The sequence below is a fragment of the Lodderomyces elongisporus genome, chromosome 3, assembly GCF_030384665.1.
Source record: "Lodderomyces elongisporus chromosome 3, complete sequence".
NCBI lineage: Eukaryota > Fungi > Ascomycota > Pichiomycetes > Serinales > Debaryomycetaceae > Lodderomyces > Lodderomyces elongisporus.
The window spans coordinates 1,644,543-1,664,580 of NC_083675.1; the positions used below are offsets into that span (position 1 = coordinate 1,644,543).

A 20,038-nucleotide genomic window follows, 5' to 3' on the forward strand; every position below is an offset into this window, starting at 1 on the left:
ACACATATCAACCAAAACAAAGCTATACCCATTCGTAATCTTTTCCTTCTCTTTTGATTAGCTACTAGGTACTTTTTGTCGCTTTGTCTGGTCATCAAGCAAAGTGCTCGCCAGCCTTTTCATAGTTGGGATTTTCGATTTCTGGGGCGATATTGACATTGTCCGTCGCCTTGTATTGATCGGCGACTGTTGCATTCGATGTTGATGATGGTGGTTTCTGTCTGTTCTCGTGCTTTTGCTTATGTCTTGACCATAATCTATATCTCGATCTCGATCTCGACATTGTTCTTGATATTGAGTTTGATTTTGATTTCGAAATTGTAGTGTCTCCGATGCTCCCGTTGTACTTTTATTGATCTCGCTTTCATTTAAAGCTGATCCTAAAGACCCTTGTTTCCATTTCTTTTCAAAATTTTCAAGCACCTGTTGTTGTAAATCAAGATCTTCCTTGTGAAGAAGATCTGTTTGGCATGTCATTTTTTTTAGCTGCTCCTCCACCTGTCTATCTATCGATAATTTAAGCAGGTCCTTCAAGCCTGCGAAGTTCTTTAGAAGCACATTCGAGCGCTTTTTGCGTATTAATTCGCTTCGGTCTAAATCTACGTGATTCCTTAATTGATTTAGAACTTCATTGCCGGTGTTTTCCATAGCTCTCATCTTATGCTGCACCTTACTCAAAGTTGTATCCTGCATTTCAATGCATCGATTAATGAACTCCGCAACAGGAACATCGTTATAAGTTATGCGGAAGTTTTTTTCGTCAAAGTTCGCCAGAGCGTTGAAATTTTCGTATAGTTTCTTTTTCAATCTTTCAATGTCGGATTCAACCTCTTCTTCAACACCACTAGTCGTTGAGTAAGCAGGAAAATACTTCTTGAATACAGACCGGGACTTCTTCACATACTTAATAAAATTAGACATCTGCAGATGCGAGAGCTCATAGTATTGGTTTTTTATTGTATGCAACAAACTTTGATAATGTGCAAGATCTTCCTTTTGTTTCTTGTTCAGCTCAACGAGTGCATCATTAGAATTTTGCAATTGACTCAACTCTTTTTTTTGATTTTCCACTTCTGTCATTATCAATTTGACTTCTGAGGTTTTCTCAAGATTCAGTTGGGTCAAGTTATTACATTTCGAAGTAAGCAGCTCAATGGCCAAATCCTTTTCTCTTAATTGGTTTCTCAACGAATCTAGTTCTTGATGCAAATCATAGTAGCGGTTCTTTTCCAAAAAAATACCATTCTTGTTTCTTGTTGCCTCTAATTCCAGGTTGAGCTGACTTATTTCAATTGACATGTTTTTGAGCAAGGTCCTCTTTAGAACAGTATCAGAGTCATGACCGTTTTGCGGTGTGTTTTTTATATTTTTGGCTTTTGCTGCGTAATCGAGGGTCGAACATGTCTCCATACTATTAATGTGCGCGGGGGATATTGTAGCAATAAGTGTAGTTTTTGTGTTTCCGCCTAGTGACTCTTGTAGGATATGTGTGAGTTTCGAGTCTCTAAATGGAATATGTTGAGAACTTCGTTTGCCACTGCTATCGTTTAATGCATTAATCACCCTACCCAATGTTAAGAGTGATTGATTGATACCACCTGCTTCTTTCACCATGGACCCTGAGCGACTAATATTTTCAGAGCCGGCCAAATCCACCAAGTTCATCTTGGATACTTTGTACACAACATCATTGCGAGGATCTTTTTTGTATAGTTGAATCCCGAATATAGCATGTGACCGAGACGATTTGTCATTCATGTTTGTTGCTGAGGTTTTCCTTCGGGCTTGTGCCATTTTGTATGCTTGTATTGCTTCTTGGTAGTTATTAACACAACTTTCAGTCAAGTTTTGGACAAATACTTTTTTGCGGTTGGATGGGTTTCCCGTTTGTTTTGTAGCGCTAGAGACAAGCTGTTCAATAATCCTTAATTTTTTCGTCTGTTGCAGTAGTAAGTCAATTAGTTCTTCCTTGTAAATTTCCAAATACGATATCCTCACCATAAAATCGGTATGCTCGAAAGTCAATTTTCCAAAAAGCTCCCAAAGTAATCTAGGAATAATCCCTGCATTCTCGGGCATAACAATAGCATTTTTTTCAAAATCGGAATCGGAATCGAAATTAAACTCGATATCAAGATCACAATCTCCGCACATAGTATATGTTTTACCTGTGCCTGTTTGGCCATAAGCTAAAATCGTTACATTTAAACCATTCAAGAAGTCTTTGAGCAATGGCTGTGCGAGTTTTGAGTATATGAGGCACTGATCAGCTTGAGAACCATATATTTGGTCAAATTTGTATGTCTTTTTCGCTGCATCTGTTGAATTACTTTGAAAAGATTTATTGATTGCACTTGATCCTCCCAAAGATGTTGAAGTTGGGGTAGAAGTTGGGGAATGAGTTAATGTGACGTATGGTTCTGTGATTGAATAGTTGTCATCGGCCAATTCCACGACAATTTGGGACTTTGCGGAGATTTCTAATTGATTTCTACCTCGACATCGTACAGCCACTTGCACATTGGACATTGCAGCGGGTGTGGTGACGGAAGTAGTTGTTGTGGAAACTATAGTTGAAGTTATGGTTAAATCTGCTGTTGCCGCTGCTGCTGTTGCTATTGATGTGGTTATGATGATGATGATGATGATGTGGTGGTGGTGGTGCTGCTGCTGCTGCTGCTGCTGCTATTCTATGTTTGAAATAAAGAGTGCTTTTGCAAGACAATTGTGACTATTGAAAATGTAAACAAAGAGGCTCAAAAGCAGCCAAATAAATCTATTGTTCGGCGCCACAAGTAAACAACGCGAAACTTTCTATGTCGCATTCTCTGATCTCTGTTTCCAAATATTTCACGACATAAATCATTGCGAGGCTGCAAATACAAAACCAAGAGCAAAACCAAAACCAAAACCAAGAGTGAAAGCAAGAGCAAAACCAAGAGCAATACCAAGAGCAAAGGCAAAAGCAAGAGTGAAAGCAAGAGCAAAAGTAAGAACATATGCACTATAAGATATTGCTACACATTGCATAAAAATAGCATTTAGCAAAAAAAAAAAAGTTAAGTGATGGACTACTTGCTTTTTGTATTTTTGTTTTGGTTGCCAGAATCTCGTGATAATGTCTTTAAAGTTATATACACACGAGTCTGATCACCATAATATTAATGAAACGGAAGAAATGGGAAAAGGAACGGAGGATTGTAAAAAAAAAAAAAAATGCTAAATTCATCCATCAAAATTTGTACTTAAATACACAAACTCTCTAATTGAAAAAGTCGTCGTCATCGTCGTCATCATCCACATCATCACTAATGGGTTTCCTGCTATAAACAATCTTGCTCTGTGTTCTCTGTTGAGTATCTCTGCTTATTCCATCAAGCATTTGGACAATATCCTGTTCAGACAACTTCTTTGTGATTTGGCCCATCGAGTATAATCGCACAATATAACTTTCCACGGCATCAGCACGGTCTGGGCGCACCATGCGAACACGACTCAATCTTTCTCTTGCTTGGTTTTCTAGGACTCTGGCAAGAACCGCTGCTGTTGCTGCTGCCTGTTGTTGTTGTTGTTGTTGGGATGAGGCGGAAGAAGAGGAGGCAGATGCTGAAGAGCTGTCTCCAGCCGCGCCACTTGCACCTGCTGACCTCTGTAGTTCAGCCATCCGTGCTTGTCTTATAGCATTTAACTCTGCGTCATCCATCTTGTGTTGCACTTGTTTATATATATATATATGAGATTAGCTTGTTATTTTCAAAGTGATTTATTGTCGTTTACAAATACTGTCTATAATTCATGCTCACCTTCTAGCTCTTTCGCACAATCCCACTCTCACCTTCACCTTCTCGCTCTCTCTCTTGCTCGCTAAAAATAAATTTGAATTCCAGCGCGCGCGCCATAATTTTTTCTTTTTTTTTTTTTTGCTTTTTCTGTGATCTATTTTTTTTTTCTCATAACTTGGGCGGAGAAGGGATTAAGGTCACATTCTAAGATTGGGCAAAAGGAATAAAATTAAAAAAAAAATAATAATAAAGAAAACGGGAATTCTTGAAAGAAAGACAGAAAGAAGATAGAAATACAATTTTGGGGTGAATAAACAGACTTGGATCATAATTGCAACACCATTATAAACTGTCATTTTTTTTTTAGTATTTGATTTTCCATCTTTAATCTCATAAGTTTACTGCTGCAGCTTTTCAGGTTCCAGTAATCAGTTTTCATTTCATCAGTTTTCATTGTTCACCTTATACTTTTTGATTTTTTTTTAGCTTACCAAAATCGGTTCTTGCCTTTATATTTGCAAACAATAACTTGTCATACTATCTACTTTTTGTTGTTGTTGCTGTTATTTTTTCTTTATTCATTTCTTCAATCATGAGCTCGGATAGGACAAATATTCTCAAAAAGTACAAGATTGTGTTTTTAGGTGATCAGAGTGTTGGAAAGACATCATTAATCACTAGATTTATGTATGATACTTTTGATGAGACATATGCGACAACAATTGGAATAGACTTTCTAAGTAAAACAATGTATCTCGAAGATGGTAAAACTATAAGGTTACAATTATGGGATACTGCTGGTCAAGAGAGATTTAGGTCGTTGATTCCTTCATATATACGAGATTCTCATGTTGCTGTGATATGTTATGATATTACCAATAAAAAGTCATTTACCAATTTGAACAAGTGGATCAAAGATGTCAAGCTAGAACGTGGCGACGATGTGATTATGGTGTTGGTTGGGAATAAGCTGGATTTAGCAAATGACAAGCGACAAGTTAGTCTTGAAGATGTCGAGCAGTTGCACAATAAGACGGGGTCCAAGTTTTTTATCGAGACCTCGACCAAGGCTAATCATAATGTAAAGTTGTTGTTTAAAAAGATTGCTCAATCGTTACCTGATTTTAATAATGAAGATGAAGATGGTGAGGGAGAAGGTGCAAAAGGTGAGGGAGACGGTACAAATAACAAGTCAGAGACTATAGATATTAGCATTGAGAACAATCCACAACAGGGAACTAGCACATGCTGCTGAGATTAAAAGAGCAAAAATAAGAAAATAAAGAAAAGAAAGAAGAGAAGCAAGAGAAAGAGGAGAAGCAAGAGAAAGAGGAGAAGCAAGAGAAAGAGGAGAAGCAAGAGAAAGAAAAGAAGGAAAGAAGCAAGTGACTGGTGGCGAGGGGATTAGGCTAGTGATTGTTACTGAAGTGTAAGGGAACTAGAGAGAATGTATCAATGAATGGATAGATGTTTATGGATCAAGAAGCACCGATTAAATATAGGATTTGGCTATTGGCAAAAAAATATTTGCAAAGGATGAAAAGGTTCAACTTGATAAAAATATAGTTTTTGTCTTGATGCGCGAGGCTTTTGCTATAGCAAATCGTGTAGAGAATACGACGTACAATAGTATACTGTGAATTGTATGTGGTTGATCGCTGTGTTCATTCTCTCTGTGCACCTTTATAGTAAGAATTTAAGTGCTTCTGAAGATGAGAATACTTGTCTTTCAATTGTTTTAATCTCAATCTCTTGCTTGCCTGAATAGAGGATACAGTTCTAAAGAGAGAGTTTAAAATTGAATTAATGTTTTAGTTGATTTTTTTTTTTGAGTTTCTATTTTATTTTATTTTTTCTGCTGCTCTCACTTTGGTTATTGTTGCCAAACTCTTTGTAACTTTTCTCTCTCTCTCTCTCTCTCTCTCTCTCTCTCTCTCTCTCGGCCACTTTGGCGCAGTTGTCTAATTCAATTTCTCGCTCTGTTGACACCCACATTGGCTTCCTGTAACTTGCTCTTGTTCTTGTTCCTATTCCTATTCCTATTCCTATTTCATCCTGTGCTATCTCTCTTTGTCCCTTTGTTCTTTCAAAACACTCAATTGCCCAACACCTTCTCTCCCACACACACACACACACACAGCTGAGAAACTGTCTTGCCTATTCTCTCTCTCTCTCTCTCTTTACTCCCCCTCCCTCCCCAGCTAACCAACCACCCACTCAACCCTCCCCACCAACTCCACTTCCAAAAAAAAAAAACAGAAATAAAAAAACATCAACATGAGCCATCAACAATATCACCTTACTTTTTTCACACAACATCACCTTCAATACCCACCACACATACTCACACACTCGAATATTTTGCAACCAAATTTTTAAACTTAATCAACACACCTAATCATAATCCCTGATATGGCACAAGCTACAAGTAGAAATGTCTCCATATCCTCATTGCTATCCTCAGCTCCGTCAAATGAAAACTTACCGGTAAGAAATGGTGATGGTGGTAGTGGTGGTGGTAGTGTTGGTGGCGGTGCAGCAAAGTCTACAAGTACTACACCAACAGTAACAGCAACACACTCTTCAGCGCCAGCTGATACTAAAGCTATGAGCACGACTAAAAACACCGCATCATCTTTAAAACCCAGCACCAAACCTCAACCAATATTAAAAAAGAAACCAATAGCATCAAAATCCAAGGCTTCACCATCACCATTACAACAATTAGTAGCGCGTTTTCAAACTTCATTCAATGGTGCAGACTCCACCACAGCTGAAAAAATTACACCAGTTACAAGCATCAATATAAAAAGCATCCTTTCAGACTCTAATATATCGAAAACAAATGGAACTCTGTCAAAGAAGATTCAGCCACTGCTACTGCTGCTGCTGCTGCTGTTCAAGAACAAGGCGTCTACCCCTATTGAAGGCAAGTTTGTCCAGAGCAAAGTTTCGCCAAACCTCGCTGACCAAGTAAAAAAATTTCAAACTAGCTTTTATGTGGATTCCGCAATTAGTCTGCCGTTGCCTTCATCGTCAAAAACATCAGCTTTGACAGCTACTACTGCCACTGCTGTTGCATCGCGACCCAAGAGTAAGACTTCCATAAATTCTATAATCAATCTAGACGATAGCGATACTTCTTCGCCATCAACTCCAGCACCAGATGCCCTTAAAACTACAACAACAACTTTGGGCCCATCACAAACAAAAGATTTTTTATCTGCTAACAATCTGCTAAAACGAAAAGCATCTCTGAACTCAAAAGCAACAACTGGACCGGATACAAAGAACAAGAAAAAGAAGAAGCAGCAAACGCCAGATTTACAACAATCTCCTACAATATCATCAAGAAAACAATTGGGACTACTGCAATTTCAACAAATACTGCGGAAATTGCAACCGTCGCCTTTATCTACAGATTCCAATACCACTGAAAATCAAAATGTACCTGTGAAGAAACCATTGAAACCAGGTATGACCACCGAACAGTCCGAAATGCGGCCTACGGTGAAATTAGCATTCCCTACAGTAATAGACTTGTTAAATCCAGAAGAAGAAGAAGAAGAAGATGATGATGACGAAGTGATAGCGTTAACAGAGGCAGACGAAGACATCTCTAGAGAAAAACTCGCAACTCCTATTGCCCCAACTGCCAAATCAATAACAACAACTGCGACGACGACAGCAGCAGCAACAACAACAACCACGACTGATACAGTTAAAAAGAGAGCTGACAAAGTTGTTACGGAAAAATCAGCTCTATCAAAAGAAAAAGAGAAAGAAAAGGAAAAGATAGAGCCGCCAATAATTGCATTAAATATCCCGCTCTTGGACCCTAAAGATCCCCAGCCTGGTAGAGCCGAGGTCGTTATTAATGTACTAAAACTTGCCGAAGAGAAATATGGATGGTCGGTGATGCATCCAAAGGCAAAGTCCGCCATCGACATAATTGACGACATGATTGATGACGAAGATGATGATGATAATGATGACGATGATGACTTGATCGACGACGAAAAACAACAGCAACAACAGCAACAACAACAACAACAAGGAAACAACCAATCGTCTATACAGCTGCGAGGTAAAGAGTTGACAGAGGAGCAATTGGTTCGACAGCATGAGATCAAAATGGCTCGTAAAGTTGGTAAATATGATTTTGAAGATCCATTTATTGATGATATTGAATTGCAAATGGAAGAAGAGATCTCAACCACAAAGGAAGGATTCTTTGTCTACTGGGGACCGTTAGTCGATGATAGAAATTCCAGTAAGAAGAGCTCTTCGAAAAAACGGTGAACAAAAGTAGCACTACGATTACTATAATAGACAAGTGCAATTTTGATTTGAATAATATTAATAAAAAAAAAAGCAGACTATCTAACCTAATAATCATTCTCTAAATCTATCAATGGAAAGTTGAAGCATTATTGCAGCATTTTTTTCAAACTGGTTTCCACTATTTTCTTTCACCGAGTTCAAATTCCCTTCAATGACCCGCAAAACTCTTTCTACATTCTCTTTACCTTTAACAATTGCGTCATTACGCTTCAACACAACAAAGAAATTCAAATATGCCGCCACGGGCGAAAGCTTACCAGGGTTGATGGTAATTGTTTTGTCATCCTTGCGTTGTGCAAAACACTCGGTTTGTGCCATCAACATCAAGTGTACAAAATCTTCTACTTTTTCCAGATTCAACGTATAATATTGTTTTGGAGAAGATGAGTTTGCTCTTGGTGGTAGCGTAGGAGCAGTTTGTTTTCCATTTCCCTTGTCCTCTGGCTTAAATTCACTGCTATCCACTTTCTCTTTATTGGGCTTTTCGTCTAATTCTTTTTCGTCCTTGATGGATGCTTTGAACATGTCTAATTGATCAACACTGGTTTGCAGCTGCAATACGAGTTCCTTAAAAATACCCAAAAGTGGAACTTTCACTTGTTCATAAGGACAATTTTCCAATGAATCCTTTATAAAAGCATATCCAACTTCTTCGGGACTAAGAAACAATAATTTTGTAAGCAAAGTCAAGAGCATATATCTCCATGTTGGTTTATCCTGTGATTGCATTAATAAAAAGAGTAAACCCAGGTAATATATTGGCAAAAGTGCACTGGGCACGGTCGCAAGCTCCAAACGAAGTTCATTTGTAGATGTATTTGCAAGTGCAACCCATGTCCAGTACCCCAACACGTCTGAAACTGATTTTTGCACAAATGTGGGCTGCACAATTTGCGGAATGAGTAGTCTTATTGAAGTGTATATCACATCGCTGAGACTCAATTTCATCTCACCACCTTGCAGCTTCTTTTGGGGCTTCTGCTCTTTCTTTTCGTCTAGAACAGCCAGCACCTTGTTGGTATATAAGATAAGCTCTCCCAAGATGGATGTTTGTATGGTTTTGTTAGCCGAATTATTCACAATGTTGGTGTGCACGTACTTTTGGTAGTCGATTATGCATCTCTCAAACAATATACCCATTGCCTCATCCTTGTCTTTGGAAAGATCAGTACTCAAGATAAACTTCCTGCTTTCCTGAACAAATTTTTCAAAATCTGTCTTCAAATACAAATCAAACGAGTATGCCAACTCTGCCCATCGTTCCAAAACAGATCTGTCGTGTTCGTTGGTATAAGTCGAGTGGTTCGGTCCTCTTTGTTGTAAACTATTGAAATAGTCCATTGCAAAGCCCTGTGGGTGTTGCGTAGTGCACATAGTAATAACATTAGTAACAAACCCCGTCAAGAGCCTGCGTTGCAAATACGATTCGTCTTCTCTAATTTTTTTCAAATCTTCTGCAGAATATTCACTCAAATCCTTAGGCTCGGGCAATCCAGTATAGTTTCGAATGAAAGTATATGCTCTTTGAAGAACAAACCTAAAATGTCCACGTGTGCCCTCAATTTTGTTAAGGTTGTACACGAGGTTTACAAAAGAACTAATTGCCATTGCAAGGAATCTCGATGGGTATAGGGTATGAATTCTCTTCATGCATGCGTCAACCAAATTGATCACGCAGTATAATTTGATATCTAAAACATTCTCCTTGTGCATGATTATATCGTCGCCTTTGTAACTTTCTTTGTCACCTTCACCAATGACATTGGTATGTTTCTTTTTTTCCTCATTTTTCCCTTCCTCTTCTTCTTCTTCTTCATCCTTTTCTTCCTTTTCTTCTTCTTCCTCTTCCTCCTCTTCTTCTTCTTCTTCCTCCTCATCTTCTTCTTCTTCCTCCTCATCTTCTTCCTCATCTTTTAATCCACCATACACGCGAAGACTCTGAAGTAACTCACAACTCTTTAAAAACAACTCCTTTGGGTTCCCTTCAAGGGCAAGCACCTCGAAAATTTTCATAATCTTATAAACACAGGGTGCATCTCTCAATCTCTGGTTGAAATCGTAACCCAGGTCCACATATGCGATTATCAAGTTCGGCAAATCCCATCCAATTTCATATGTAAGTTTGGTATGTTGTTTCAATGTGTCCAAAACGCGCTGAAGCAATGACTCCTTTTCGGCGTTGGTATATTTCAAAGGGTCAGATAGGTATATATCTAAAAGAGTGCTATATGACAAGTAATCACCTGTCTCAATAGCATCCCTGGCACCTGACTCGATATTCTCCACTAGCTGCTCAAATGGGATATCGTCTGGTGTTGTTTGCAGTGGCGATGATGATGATGGTGGTAGTGGTAAAGTTTGTGATTCCTTAAGAGTTGTGTCGCTCAATTGAGAAGTTGTGGGCTCCAATTGATTATGCGTTTCTTCCTCTTCTGACATTTGTTTTTCTTTTCTTTTCTTTTTTTTCCTATTGTGTTCCTCTAAAATGTAAAAGTAATAGCGGTACTGTTATTGATACTGGCACTGGCACTGGTACAGGTGTTGCTGTTGCTGTTGGTGCTGCTAGCAAAATAATTGTTTGTATGAAGTGAACTATTAAGAAGCTGGTGGGTATCGAATTTTATTTTATTCGAATGAATTTTAGCGTTGCTTTTCGTCGTACTTTCTAGATCGCTTTTTTTTTCTTTTTTGTCTTTTGCTTTTGCGCGCCAGCTGGGGTAAGACGGTTGGGAGAATAGGGTGGAGTGAGAGACTCGAATAAGAAAACAAGGATCAAACTTCTAGGTGAAGGCTTTCCAACCGAAAGCAAGTAAGCACCTTTCATTATCCTTCTCTCTCTCTCTCTCTCTAAAGACATCAAATGTCACAATTACAAGACTCTAGTATACGACAATCAGATCCTGATTCTGATTTGGATTCTGACTCAAACTCCAATACTGATTTGGGTAGTTTGGTTGATCAGGGGAATGCACAGTTTGAAGATGAGTATATTGCCACAGAGGAGCAAACGAACTTGGAGCCAAAAGTACCACTATCCACCTCAATTGTTCTTGATAAACTACCGCAAGATCAGCAAAGTCAATTGAATCATAATCCTTATTTAAAGAGTGAACAAAAAAGTCAATCAAGAGAAGGAACCAAATTCAGAATGGAAACAGTGCTGCCGAAAAAGACTACTGAGAAGAACGAAAATCAACATTCATCAGCATCTACTACCAAGTCACCTGAGAAAGTCACAATTCGTTTTCAGCCTATTGGATCTACTACAGCCATCCACCCTAAACTATTCAAAATTTCGTCTGTGCAATCCATACTGACGGTGAACAAATTCCTTAGTCAGAAGTTGAAAACCAACGAAAGACAGCCATTACATTTGTATATACAAAATTCATTCCTGCCCAGTCCCGATGAACGAGTTGGTGATTTGTATGCATTGTTTGCCACAAACCATGAATTGATTATAAGTTATTGCAATACTATTGCTTTTGGGTGAGACAAAGATTAGATAAATGATTAATGATAGATATCGACACGTTCAAAATCAATCAATGTTTGAAATAAATTTCAATTAACAAATAATAAAAAAAAAATCACAAGTTTTGATTCCAATATTTCAAGTAACAGAATATTTAGTGTACATTGAACTAAGAAAGAAAACAAATTATGTCACATTTGCAAGTAAATAAAGATATGTATATTTATATTTATATATATTTATAATTAATAAAAAAAAACAAGGGGAGTGTGGAAACTTTTTCTTACTTCAAATGAAGAAGAAGCTTTTTTGAATCCATGATTGGTATCAAAATAATCGAAAAAAAAAATTTGTGAAAATGTAATACAGAATGAAGGAATAAAACAAAAAGAAACAAAAAAAAACAGGTCTAATATGAATTCTGATGGGTTTGAATTCTCCGATTCTATTTTTTATTTTATTTTCTTTCTATTTGGCAAATTGATAATGGTGATGGTAAGATTGATGAGTGAGTATATAATTATACCAGACAAAAAAAAAGGAGTAATCTTTTTCTGAAAACATTCACCGTCTCTTTTCTCCAAAAAGAAAAAATAAAAAAAATAAATAAATATGAAAAAGGATATTGTAAAAACATTCCCAATCTTTGTTCTCTCCAAAATTCCCTTTATATTTTCTTTTTTTTTTAAATGAAACAACGTAAAAACAAACTATGGCCTAGACAAGACAATCTAGGCTGAGTAAAAAAAGGTGCATGGGGTTGCAAAAGACTAGGGTGTACTAGGCTAAATTGTCGGAAACAACCCGCTTAATAAAAGACAAATTTAGCGTCACCTGAGTTGACGGTAACGGTACATCCGTCTGAGCCAGCACCATTGTATTGACCATTCTCGTACTTACAGTTACCATTAACGTCGTCACCAGTGATCTTGATGTTGTAGTTTGGCTTTTCAGTGTTGTTTGGGTTTGGAATCAAAGACAAATAAGTCTTACCACCAGTAGTACCGGCACCAAGGACAACTGGAGCCCAGTTACCGACACCTGATCCAGAAGTACCCCAGATACAACCATCCTCAACGGAAACTCCAGCATTGTTGACATAGTATTGAGTAGAGGTCTTGCCACCCTTCCATGTGTAGTAAGTGTCACTGTCAACAACAGAGACTGGAGCAGTGCCACCGGCAGACAACAAGGTTGGGATGTTCATGTTTTCTGAACCTGGGTAGTCGGTTCTACAGATAGCAACGTCCTTGGAGATTTGTGAGTCAAATTTGACATTGTCTGAACCCCATTCACACAAGTAGTTGTTGTCAGTGTTGGATCTGTACAACTTACCATTCTTACAGTACAAACCACCAACGGAAACACCGTTAGATGGTTGTTCAGATGGCCATTGGGTCTTGGACATACCAGCTTGACAAGCGTATGAGCAGTAGTAACCGTCTTTACAAGTGGATGAAGTGTCACCATCTTCATTCATGATGGTGGTCCATCCACCGTTCAAGCCTGAGATCCAGTCAACGGCAATAACACCTTGACCAGTTGGGACAGTGTCACAAGAGTAGACACCATCTTCAAACTCTTTAGTTGGGTCAGAGAAAGCAGACAAGTCACCTGCGATGGAGCTGTCACCGCTTGAATCAGAGCTTGAAGACTCGGTAGAAGCAGCCTCGGTGGATGAAGAAGATGATAATGAGGATGACTTGGAGCTGGTGGTTGCCTCGGAAGAAGCAGAGCTAGCTTCAGTAGTTTGAGCTGGAGTAGCTGAGGTGGAGACAGTGGCAACAATTGGGTGGGCTGAAGCACTTGGACCTGAAACAGTGTTACCGTTGGAGTCAACGTAGACAATTTGAGTAACAACAGCTCTCTTTTGTTGGTTGTGGTGGTGGTGTTGTTGTTGAACAGCTGGGGCTGCCAAGGCTGAGGCAGCAATAGTCAATAAAGTGATAACAGATGATCTCATTTTCAAATTAAAGAATAATAATGATAAAAAAAAATTTCTTCTTTTGTTGTTGTTTTACCTAGTTGGTTATAAAGGATTGAAGGGTATGAGAATAGCTAGATTGATTTATATATATATATAAATATATTATATAAAAATCAAGTAAAGGACAAAAAATAAAAGGAAAGACGATAGTTGGTGTGAAAAACGTTGACGATGAAAGGGTATTAATCTAAAGTCAAAACGTGATCTAATCAATCAAATATAAAGGAATGTAGTAAATAGTTGGATTTGTTGATATTTAAATATGAGGATCAAGAAGAAAAGAAGAAAGGAAAAGAAGAAAGGAAAAGAAGAAAAGAAAAGAAGAAAAGAAAAGAAGAAAAGAAGAAGGAGAAAAAGGAGAGGAAAAAGGAATGAAAATTAGAAAGGGGCGGTAAGGGTAGGATCGTCTACTGCTTTTATATAAATTTTTTTTTTTTGCTGTATAAATTTTGTTGTTGACATCTCTGTCCCTCTTTTAGCTGTGCCTATTCTATTGTGTTTGTGGTGAAATTCCCACTGTTTAGAGTAGGTGATTGCTGTTGTTGATACTTTTTTTGTTTTTGGCTCTGTGAATTACATTTCCCTTTTGGCCAAAATGCCAAACGAGACAGCGGCTAAAAAAAATTTTCACACTTCAACAAGGAGAAAGATGCCTTTACACAAAAACACAAACACAGACAAACACAGATACACCAATACAAACACAGACAACCCAAAAAAAAAAAAAAGAAATAAAAATGAAAATATTTTTTTGTGTCGTGGTAGCACTCCTGTATGCACACTTTCCCAATGTCAAAGTCAAAGTCAATGCAAATTTTAAGGAAAAGCACCAGAGATTAATATATGTAGATATACAATTGCAAAATATTTTTTTTTAATTTATTTCTGGTGTGTAAAGGTATAGGTATATGTACAAGTGTGGGTGTGGGTATGTTTTGTGAGATGCTCTCCTAACCATTACACCGTGTAAAGTATTATGCAGTAGCATATATATTTGTATATTTTTTTGTTTTGTTTTCGAGATATTTGATGGGTTTTGCATATATTGCCTGTCTATTGTTTTGTTTTTTTTTCATTTACATACAGGTTAATAGGAGTTTTCTGTTGTAATAGGTAATTGGCAATTAGTAATAGGTACAAAATCAAAACCGTGTGGTAAATTTTATTTTTTGCTCTCACAAAAAAAAAAAATAATAAAATAGAATATAGATTTTATTATCTGTGTATGTATATATCAAGGAGGTCGTGTGATTTATACCAGAAGAGGGCACAAAAGATTCAGAGTCTAGACCCACATTTTTTACACATAGCCCCTCGCCCCCTCCCCTCCCTTCAACGTCTCCAACGTCTGCAACTGCACCCAACTGGCTCTGCTCCAGCCTCAGTAAAACATATCGACACATACATCTGTTAAAATAAATCTATACCTTTAACAAGTTCATTAATAATCTGATTGTTTTTTTGTCAAAGTGATACATCTCACTCGAGAACATTACCGCTTGTAAGTGTCATTATTATAGTCATTTGCCTCTCGAATAATTATAAAGAATAATGAGAGAGAGAGAGAGAGAGATCAGATGTGTTTGAATGTGTGGGATAAACTAAAGTAAAAAAGAATTTTTTGGTCCACAGGTAGATACACACTTTTGATTTCCATTTTTCTTTTATTGCATAGCATGTGTCTTTAATAAGGCACCTACAACTCCTATTTGATGAAAGAGTGTTTGTACTTTAGTCTTTACCCAGTGTAACCTAAGACTTTGTTTCGATCAAATAGTCATAGATACTCCTTGACACTTTTAGTACAACTTAAAAAAATGGTCTTTTCCCTCTTCAACCCCACTCCCATCTTTCCTAACTCCAAACCCCCTATTCATCATCCTAAATATAGCCAATAACTTGGTGGCTTATATTTTATTACTAATTTTGGCCAATTAGTCGAATCGGGAATAGTAATTGGGTTGATTTTAATTTTAGTACAAACATCACACCTAATCCTTAAAACAAACTTTCTCTTTCACTTTCACCTTCACTATTATGATTATTACCTATTTTTTTTTTAATTTATTATTTTTTTACTTACTTCCTTCATCAAGAAACTCCACTAATCTTCACAAGACAGTAAAGTGTTTTGGACAAAGCACACGCTTATCCTATTATCAAAGGCTACTCTATCCATTCTTTTCTTGTACGTTCTTTCTTTCTTTCTTTCTTTCTTTGAACATAGTTCATTATTACTTTGTTAGTTTTTGAACTTTTCTACACGATCAAAAAAATTCAGTTGGGAGATACCAAAAAAAGTAAAGTATGTGATGCAAATACCATTCTACTTGACCATTTGGAGTGTCATAACCATATACTTTTTCCAAAGTTTTCTTTGCTAGACCTCTCTTTAAATTTTATTTCTTTTTTTTTTTGGTTTGTCCGCCTCCTATTCCCCCTTGCTTGGCTACATTATTTGATGCCCTGTGATTGCCTTGTCTTTATAGAACTACTTCTACTAATTTAGGCATTGTGTTAATGTCTCGGAAACGGTTTTCTCAGTACAACATACTTTTAAATGAATGAAAAGTAAGTATAAGTAAACAATTTTTACAAAATAGCTAGCTCTATTATATATGCAGTTTAATAAAGTGTTTGCAGCTACACATCACTTGGTTAGTTTATTTAATTCATTTTCTTTTTCTTCAAGATAATTTTGTTTCAACTTCAGACAAAAACTAATTACTACCTCCTTTTTGTTTTATTTTATTTTTTCTTTACGAAGATCTTTCTTGTCAAAACATTGTACATTGTGGGTACATCACTGATTCATGTTTAACAACTTCTTCTGTGTTTTTTGATGCATTCTAGTCATTAATTTACTTTTTTTTTTTGTCATCGTCGTCTTTCAGATGTATATTCTCTTAATCTCAAACTCAAGCCCATTTTTCTCAGTATCCATTTGGTGGTTCTTTTTTATGTATATGTGAAAAAGTTTTGTTACTTAAATTGATGGTGGCATCTCAGTCAACTCTTTTTACTATATACACCTTTCTGCATTTTAATATATGCAACTCATCGTAAAATAAAATTAAAAAATACAGATTAGTTGTAACAAACAGATCTACACATATTTACACACATGATGATTTGCAACTATAAGTGAAATGTGCCGTGTAATGCTCTGGCCAATCAGCAACTGCAGAGACAAAAGACAAAAGACAAAAGTGAGATTTTTATTTTTATACATGAAAATTGGTTGTTAAAAGTCAATGCCAAAATAATAAAGTTGAAAATTAAGACTAAAAAAAATCTTTTTTTTTCATTTTGATTTATTTTTTTTCAATTAGTTTTCCCAATTAGGAGTGGTAATGACCGAAATGGAATGGCGAAGCTAACACCAATAGAGTCTGTTGATCGCTTTTCTCTTTCTCCTAGCCAACCAATCATACAATGTTGTGTCAAAGGTACTTGATAGTGATTATACAAAATGTTGGAAGTTGAAAAAAAAAAAATTAAAAATTTGCACATATCTTGTGACGAAAAAAAAAGAAAAAGAGTTTTTCAACAAATGAACGAGTCAATATGCGAGGAGATGGAAGGAGAACGAGGCAATGCCCATGAAAGGTTTTCTTTTTTGAATCTTCAAATTTCTGGTATCTCCATTACTCTTATTCTTGGTAATGCACACTTGTAGTAAGAAGAGATTTTGTAAAGTGTATTGAGGAAGAACAAAGGCAATTTTGCAAGACCAATATCAATTAGAAACAAACAAATTGACAAAATGAAAAAAAAAATTTCCCTCTCCTTCTAATTAATTTTTTTTTTCTTTCGGTATTTCGATTCTTTTTTCTTCAAATGTTTTTTTTCTTTAACTGTGCAATTTAATATCAAGTTTCGAGTTGGAGTTAAAAAATACAAGCAGTTGTACTTGTTGGTCTTTAGTATGACATGCATTTTAGACATCTGTTTTTTCTCTTATTCATTTGAAAAAAAAATATTTTAGAAATTCAAAAACACTACTCACTAGACTTTACTCAAAGCTGAAAAAGAAAAAAAAAGGGAAATTGTGAATAACTTTGGCAATAAGCAAGAACTTTCTGTTTTTTTTTTGCCATGGCAATTGGCGACTTTGTCTTGTCAAAAGGGTGGTGGAAGTGGGAGGATGAATGCTGTGACTGCAAAATTAAAAAAAAAAAAGAGAAGGATAGAAGAATGCAAAATAAAAAAGTATAGAACATTTTTTAGCATTCGGTCTAGACCTTGAAAACATTGCAAACAAATTTAAATGTGTCTTAACCATTAATGCAACCCAACCGTTACAAACTTGACTCAATTGCTTTATAAGGAATTGTAGTACCTTTCTAACTTTTTTTCCCTTTTTTTTAACTCCTTTCTTTTTACCTTTTGGCTTTGAAACATTTCCTGCAAGTAATTAACAAACTGTCAATTACTTGTGCAAGGTTCTCCTTTCTATTTCTCTCTTTTCTTTCAGCAAGACAACAAAATGTTGCCTTGATTTTGTCAACACTTGGAAGCTACAAAAATATAACTCATTTGACATTATGAGATCTAGACTCAATGTTTTTCGTTTATTTTTTTTATTTTTTCTTTTTATACATATATATATTCAAAAGACCAATTTTGCTATAAACAATTTCACACAAAGTTCCTCGTTATTTTGTGCTTGGTTGCCATAACATATGAGTCAAATCTCCTTCAATTTCTTTTTTCTTTTTCTTTTTCTTTTTGCCATGTTTTGGTTTGCTGTGGTAAATGAACGACCCCGCCATCGCATTTTTCTGTCTTTTATTTTTTATTATTTTTTTCTTGGATTTATGTAATTCCAACGGTCGTGTTGCATATTCTAATTTTTTTCTTTGATCCCCGAAAGAGTCTAGACAAACGTATAGATCTTAAACAGCAGTCTTCAAGAATCTACAGTTATTCTTTCTTTTTATTATTTTTTCCCAACCATCCCAACTTTTTGATGTTCAAAGATGCATGTTTATTAGCGACATTGTAAGTGATGCTTTTGTAATAAGTGATTTGTGATCCTCATATTACAAAGAGCTGATTATAATAAGTGTCGATGACCGTTTACGTATTTGCATTTATTTCTTTGGTCTAGTCCTGGTCTATCATGTATTATTGAAAGTAAAATTTTGAAATTTAAAGCATGAATTGAATTTAGGAGTTATAGACTTAAGAAAAGGAGATTATGCTTTTAATTTCTGTTTCTTGGCTTAGTTTGATCCCCTATTCTTGTTTTTTTTTTGGGGGGCTGTTTGTTACTGTTACTTGGAAACATGATGGCAAATGCATTGAAAGGAGGCATGATTTCAAATCTGATTGTAACTATTTATGTCTAATGTCTAACATCATGGTTGGTGCATAATGTTATTTTTTTTTTCTTCAATCAATTCATTTTATTTTTATTTTTATTTTTATTTTTTGTTCATCAATTTGTAACCTCAACTTACTACATCGCTACTGTTAGTGGTTGCATTAAGTAATAGTTATTCCGAGTTTGCAGTAAATGCACTGTATCGAATAGCGGAATATCAAAGAGGCAAAGAGGCAAAGAGGCAAAAAGGCGAAAATTGAAAGAAATATACATATTGTTTAGAAGTAGTGTATTCAACATTTCCCAAATCTTATTGCTTTTGGTTAGAGATTTACGCGAGACATAGCGCTTAGTTCCGAGTATATGATTCTCTCTCTACTCTTACTCCCATCATCCCTTTCACAAGCCCATTTTTTTTGAAATTCTTTCTTCTCTTTTTTTTTGGTTTTTCCTCTTGATTTTTTTTATTTTTTTTTTTATTTTTATTTTGGTTTGTAATGTTTAGTAGTTTGTTGTTTCCTCTCAATGTTTTGTTCTTCCTATTTGAATTTCTTTTTGTATTCTGAATGCAACTCAACCGTTACCTATTGATCTCCATCAATTTTGTATTCTTTACTTATACGTATATATATATATATATATGTATAAATTTACTTCGTATCAGTAAATCAATTGATATCCAGGGTATTTTGAGGCTTGGAAAAGTACGCAAAAACCCAGCAGTTCCTGACCAATAATGGTTCCACCATATTTTGTTTCTGTTTTTTATATGTTAAACTTGAATATATTTGACTCAATGTGGGGGAGGAGGAAATGATGATAAAAGAAAATAAAAGCAAATATATTATAAATCAAAAAAAAGGTCCAAGTCACTATTACCGTTGAGATATGTAAATTAATGTAAACTAATGTAAACATATATATATGTATGTGTATTTCTACATGTATGATTGGTCAAACTAAATTTCTTCTTCCAAACTTGCCCTCATATTCCTTGTCTTAGTTTGTTATTTTCTCTCTCTCTCTCACTTTCCCTCTTTCTCTAAAACATTTATGGAACAAGCTAGTATCTCCATATACATCTTTACTCAACGTCTCTATTCATTCATTTGTGTTTTTCT

At 35.9% G+C, this 20,038-nt stretch overlaps 7 protein-coding genes across 7 annotated transcripts; 3 read left to right on the forward strand and 4 right to left on the reverse strand. All coding sequences in view use genetic code 12, as the record gives it.

The window, feature by feature from the left end:
- Positions 1 to 57: 57 nt before the first annotated feature.
- Positions 58 to 2,529, reverse strand: CIN8 (kinesin motor protein cin8; the record flags this gene model as incomplete). Its single annotated transcript, XM_001525455.2, has 1 exon — positions 58 to 2,529. One exon carries the CDS (start codon positions 2,527 to 2,529, stop codon positions 58 to 60), a length of 2,472 nt encoding a protein of 823 aa, XP_001525505.2.
- A 733-nt stretch (positions 2,530 to 3,262) lies between these two features.
- On the reverse strand, positions 3,263 to 3,703 carry PVL30_002927 (uncharacterized protein; the record flags this gene model as incomplete). Its single annotated transcript, XM_001525456.2, has 1 exon — positions 3,263 to 3,703. One exon carries the CDS (start codon positions 3,701 to 3,703, stop codon positions 3,263 to 3,265), a length of 441 nt encoding a protein of 146 aa, XP_001525506.2.
- A 671-nt stretch (positions 3,704 to 4,374) lies between these two features.
- YPT6 (Rab GTPase ypt6) lies at positions 4,375 to 5,037 on the forward strand (the record flags this gene model as incomplete). Its single annotated transcript, XM_001525457.2, has 1 exon — positions 4,375 to 5,037. One exon carries the CDS (start codon positions 4,375 to 4,377, stop codon positions 5,035 to 5,037), a length of 663 nt encoding a protein of 220 aa, XP_001525507.2.
- A 1,157-nt stretch (positions 5,038 to 6,194) lies between these two features.
- HPC2 (HIR complex subunit) lies at positions 6,195 to 8,084 on the forward strand (the record flags this gene model as incomplete). The annotated part of the gene is made up of 1 exon (XM_001525458.2): positions 6,195 to 8,084. One exon carries the CDS (start codon positions 6,195 to 6,197, stop codon positions 8,082 to 8,084), a length of 1,890 nt encoding a protein of 629 aa, XP_001525508.2.
- Positions 8,085 to 8,177: 93 nt separating this feature from the next.
- PVL30_002930 (uncharacterized protein) lies at positions 8,178 to 10,565 on the reverse strand (the record flags this gene model as incomplete). Its single annotated transcript, XM_001525459.2, has 1 exon — positions 8,178 to 10,565. One exon carries the CDS (start codon positions 10,563 to 10,565, stop codon positions 8,178 to 8,180), a length of 2,388 nt encoding a protein of 795 aa, XP_001525509.2.
- Positions 10,566 to 10,986: 421 nt separating this feature from the next.
- ATG12 (Ubiquitin-like protein) lies at positions 10,987 to 11,619 on the forward strand (the record flags this gene model as incomplete). Its single annotated transcript, XM_001525460.2, has 1 exon — positions 10,987 to 11,619. The coding sequence occupies one exon, from the start codon at positions 10,987 to 10,989 to the stop codon at positions 11,617 to 11,619; it is 633 nt and encodes a 210-aa protein (XP_001525510.2).
- A 790-nt stretch (positions 11,620 to 12,409) lies between these two features.
- On the reverse strand, positions 12,410 to 13,564 carry SIM1 (putative secreted beta-glucosidase sim1; the record flags this gene model as incomplete). The annotated part of the gene is made up of 1 exon (XM_001525462.2): positions 12,410 to 13,564. The coding sequence occupies one exon, from the start codon at positions 13,562 to 13,564 to the stop codon at positions 12,410 to 12,412; it is 1,155 nt and encodes a 384-aa protein (XP_001525512.2).
- Between the last annotated feature and the right edge of the window lie 6,474 nt (positions 13,565 to 20,038).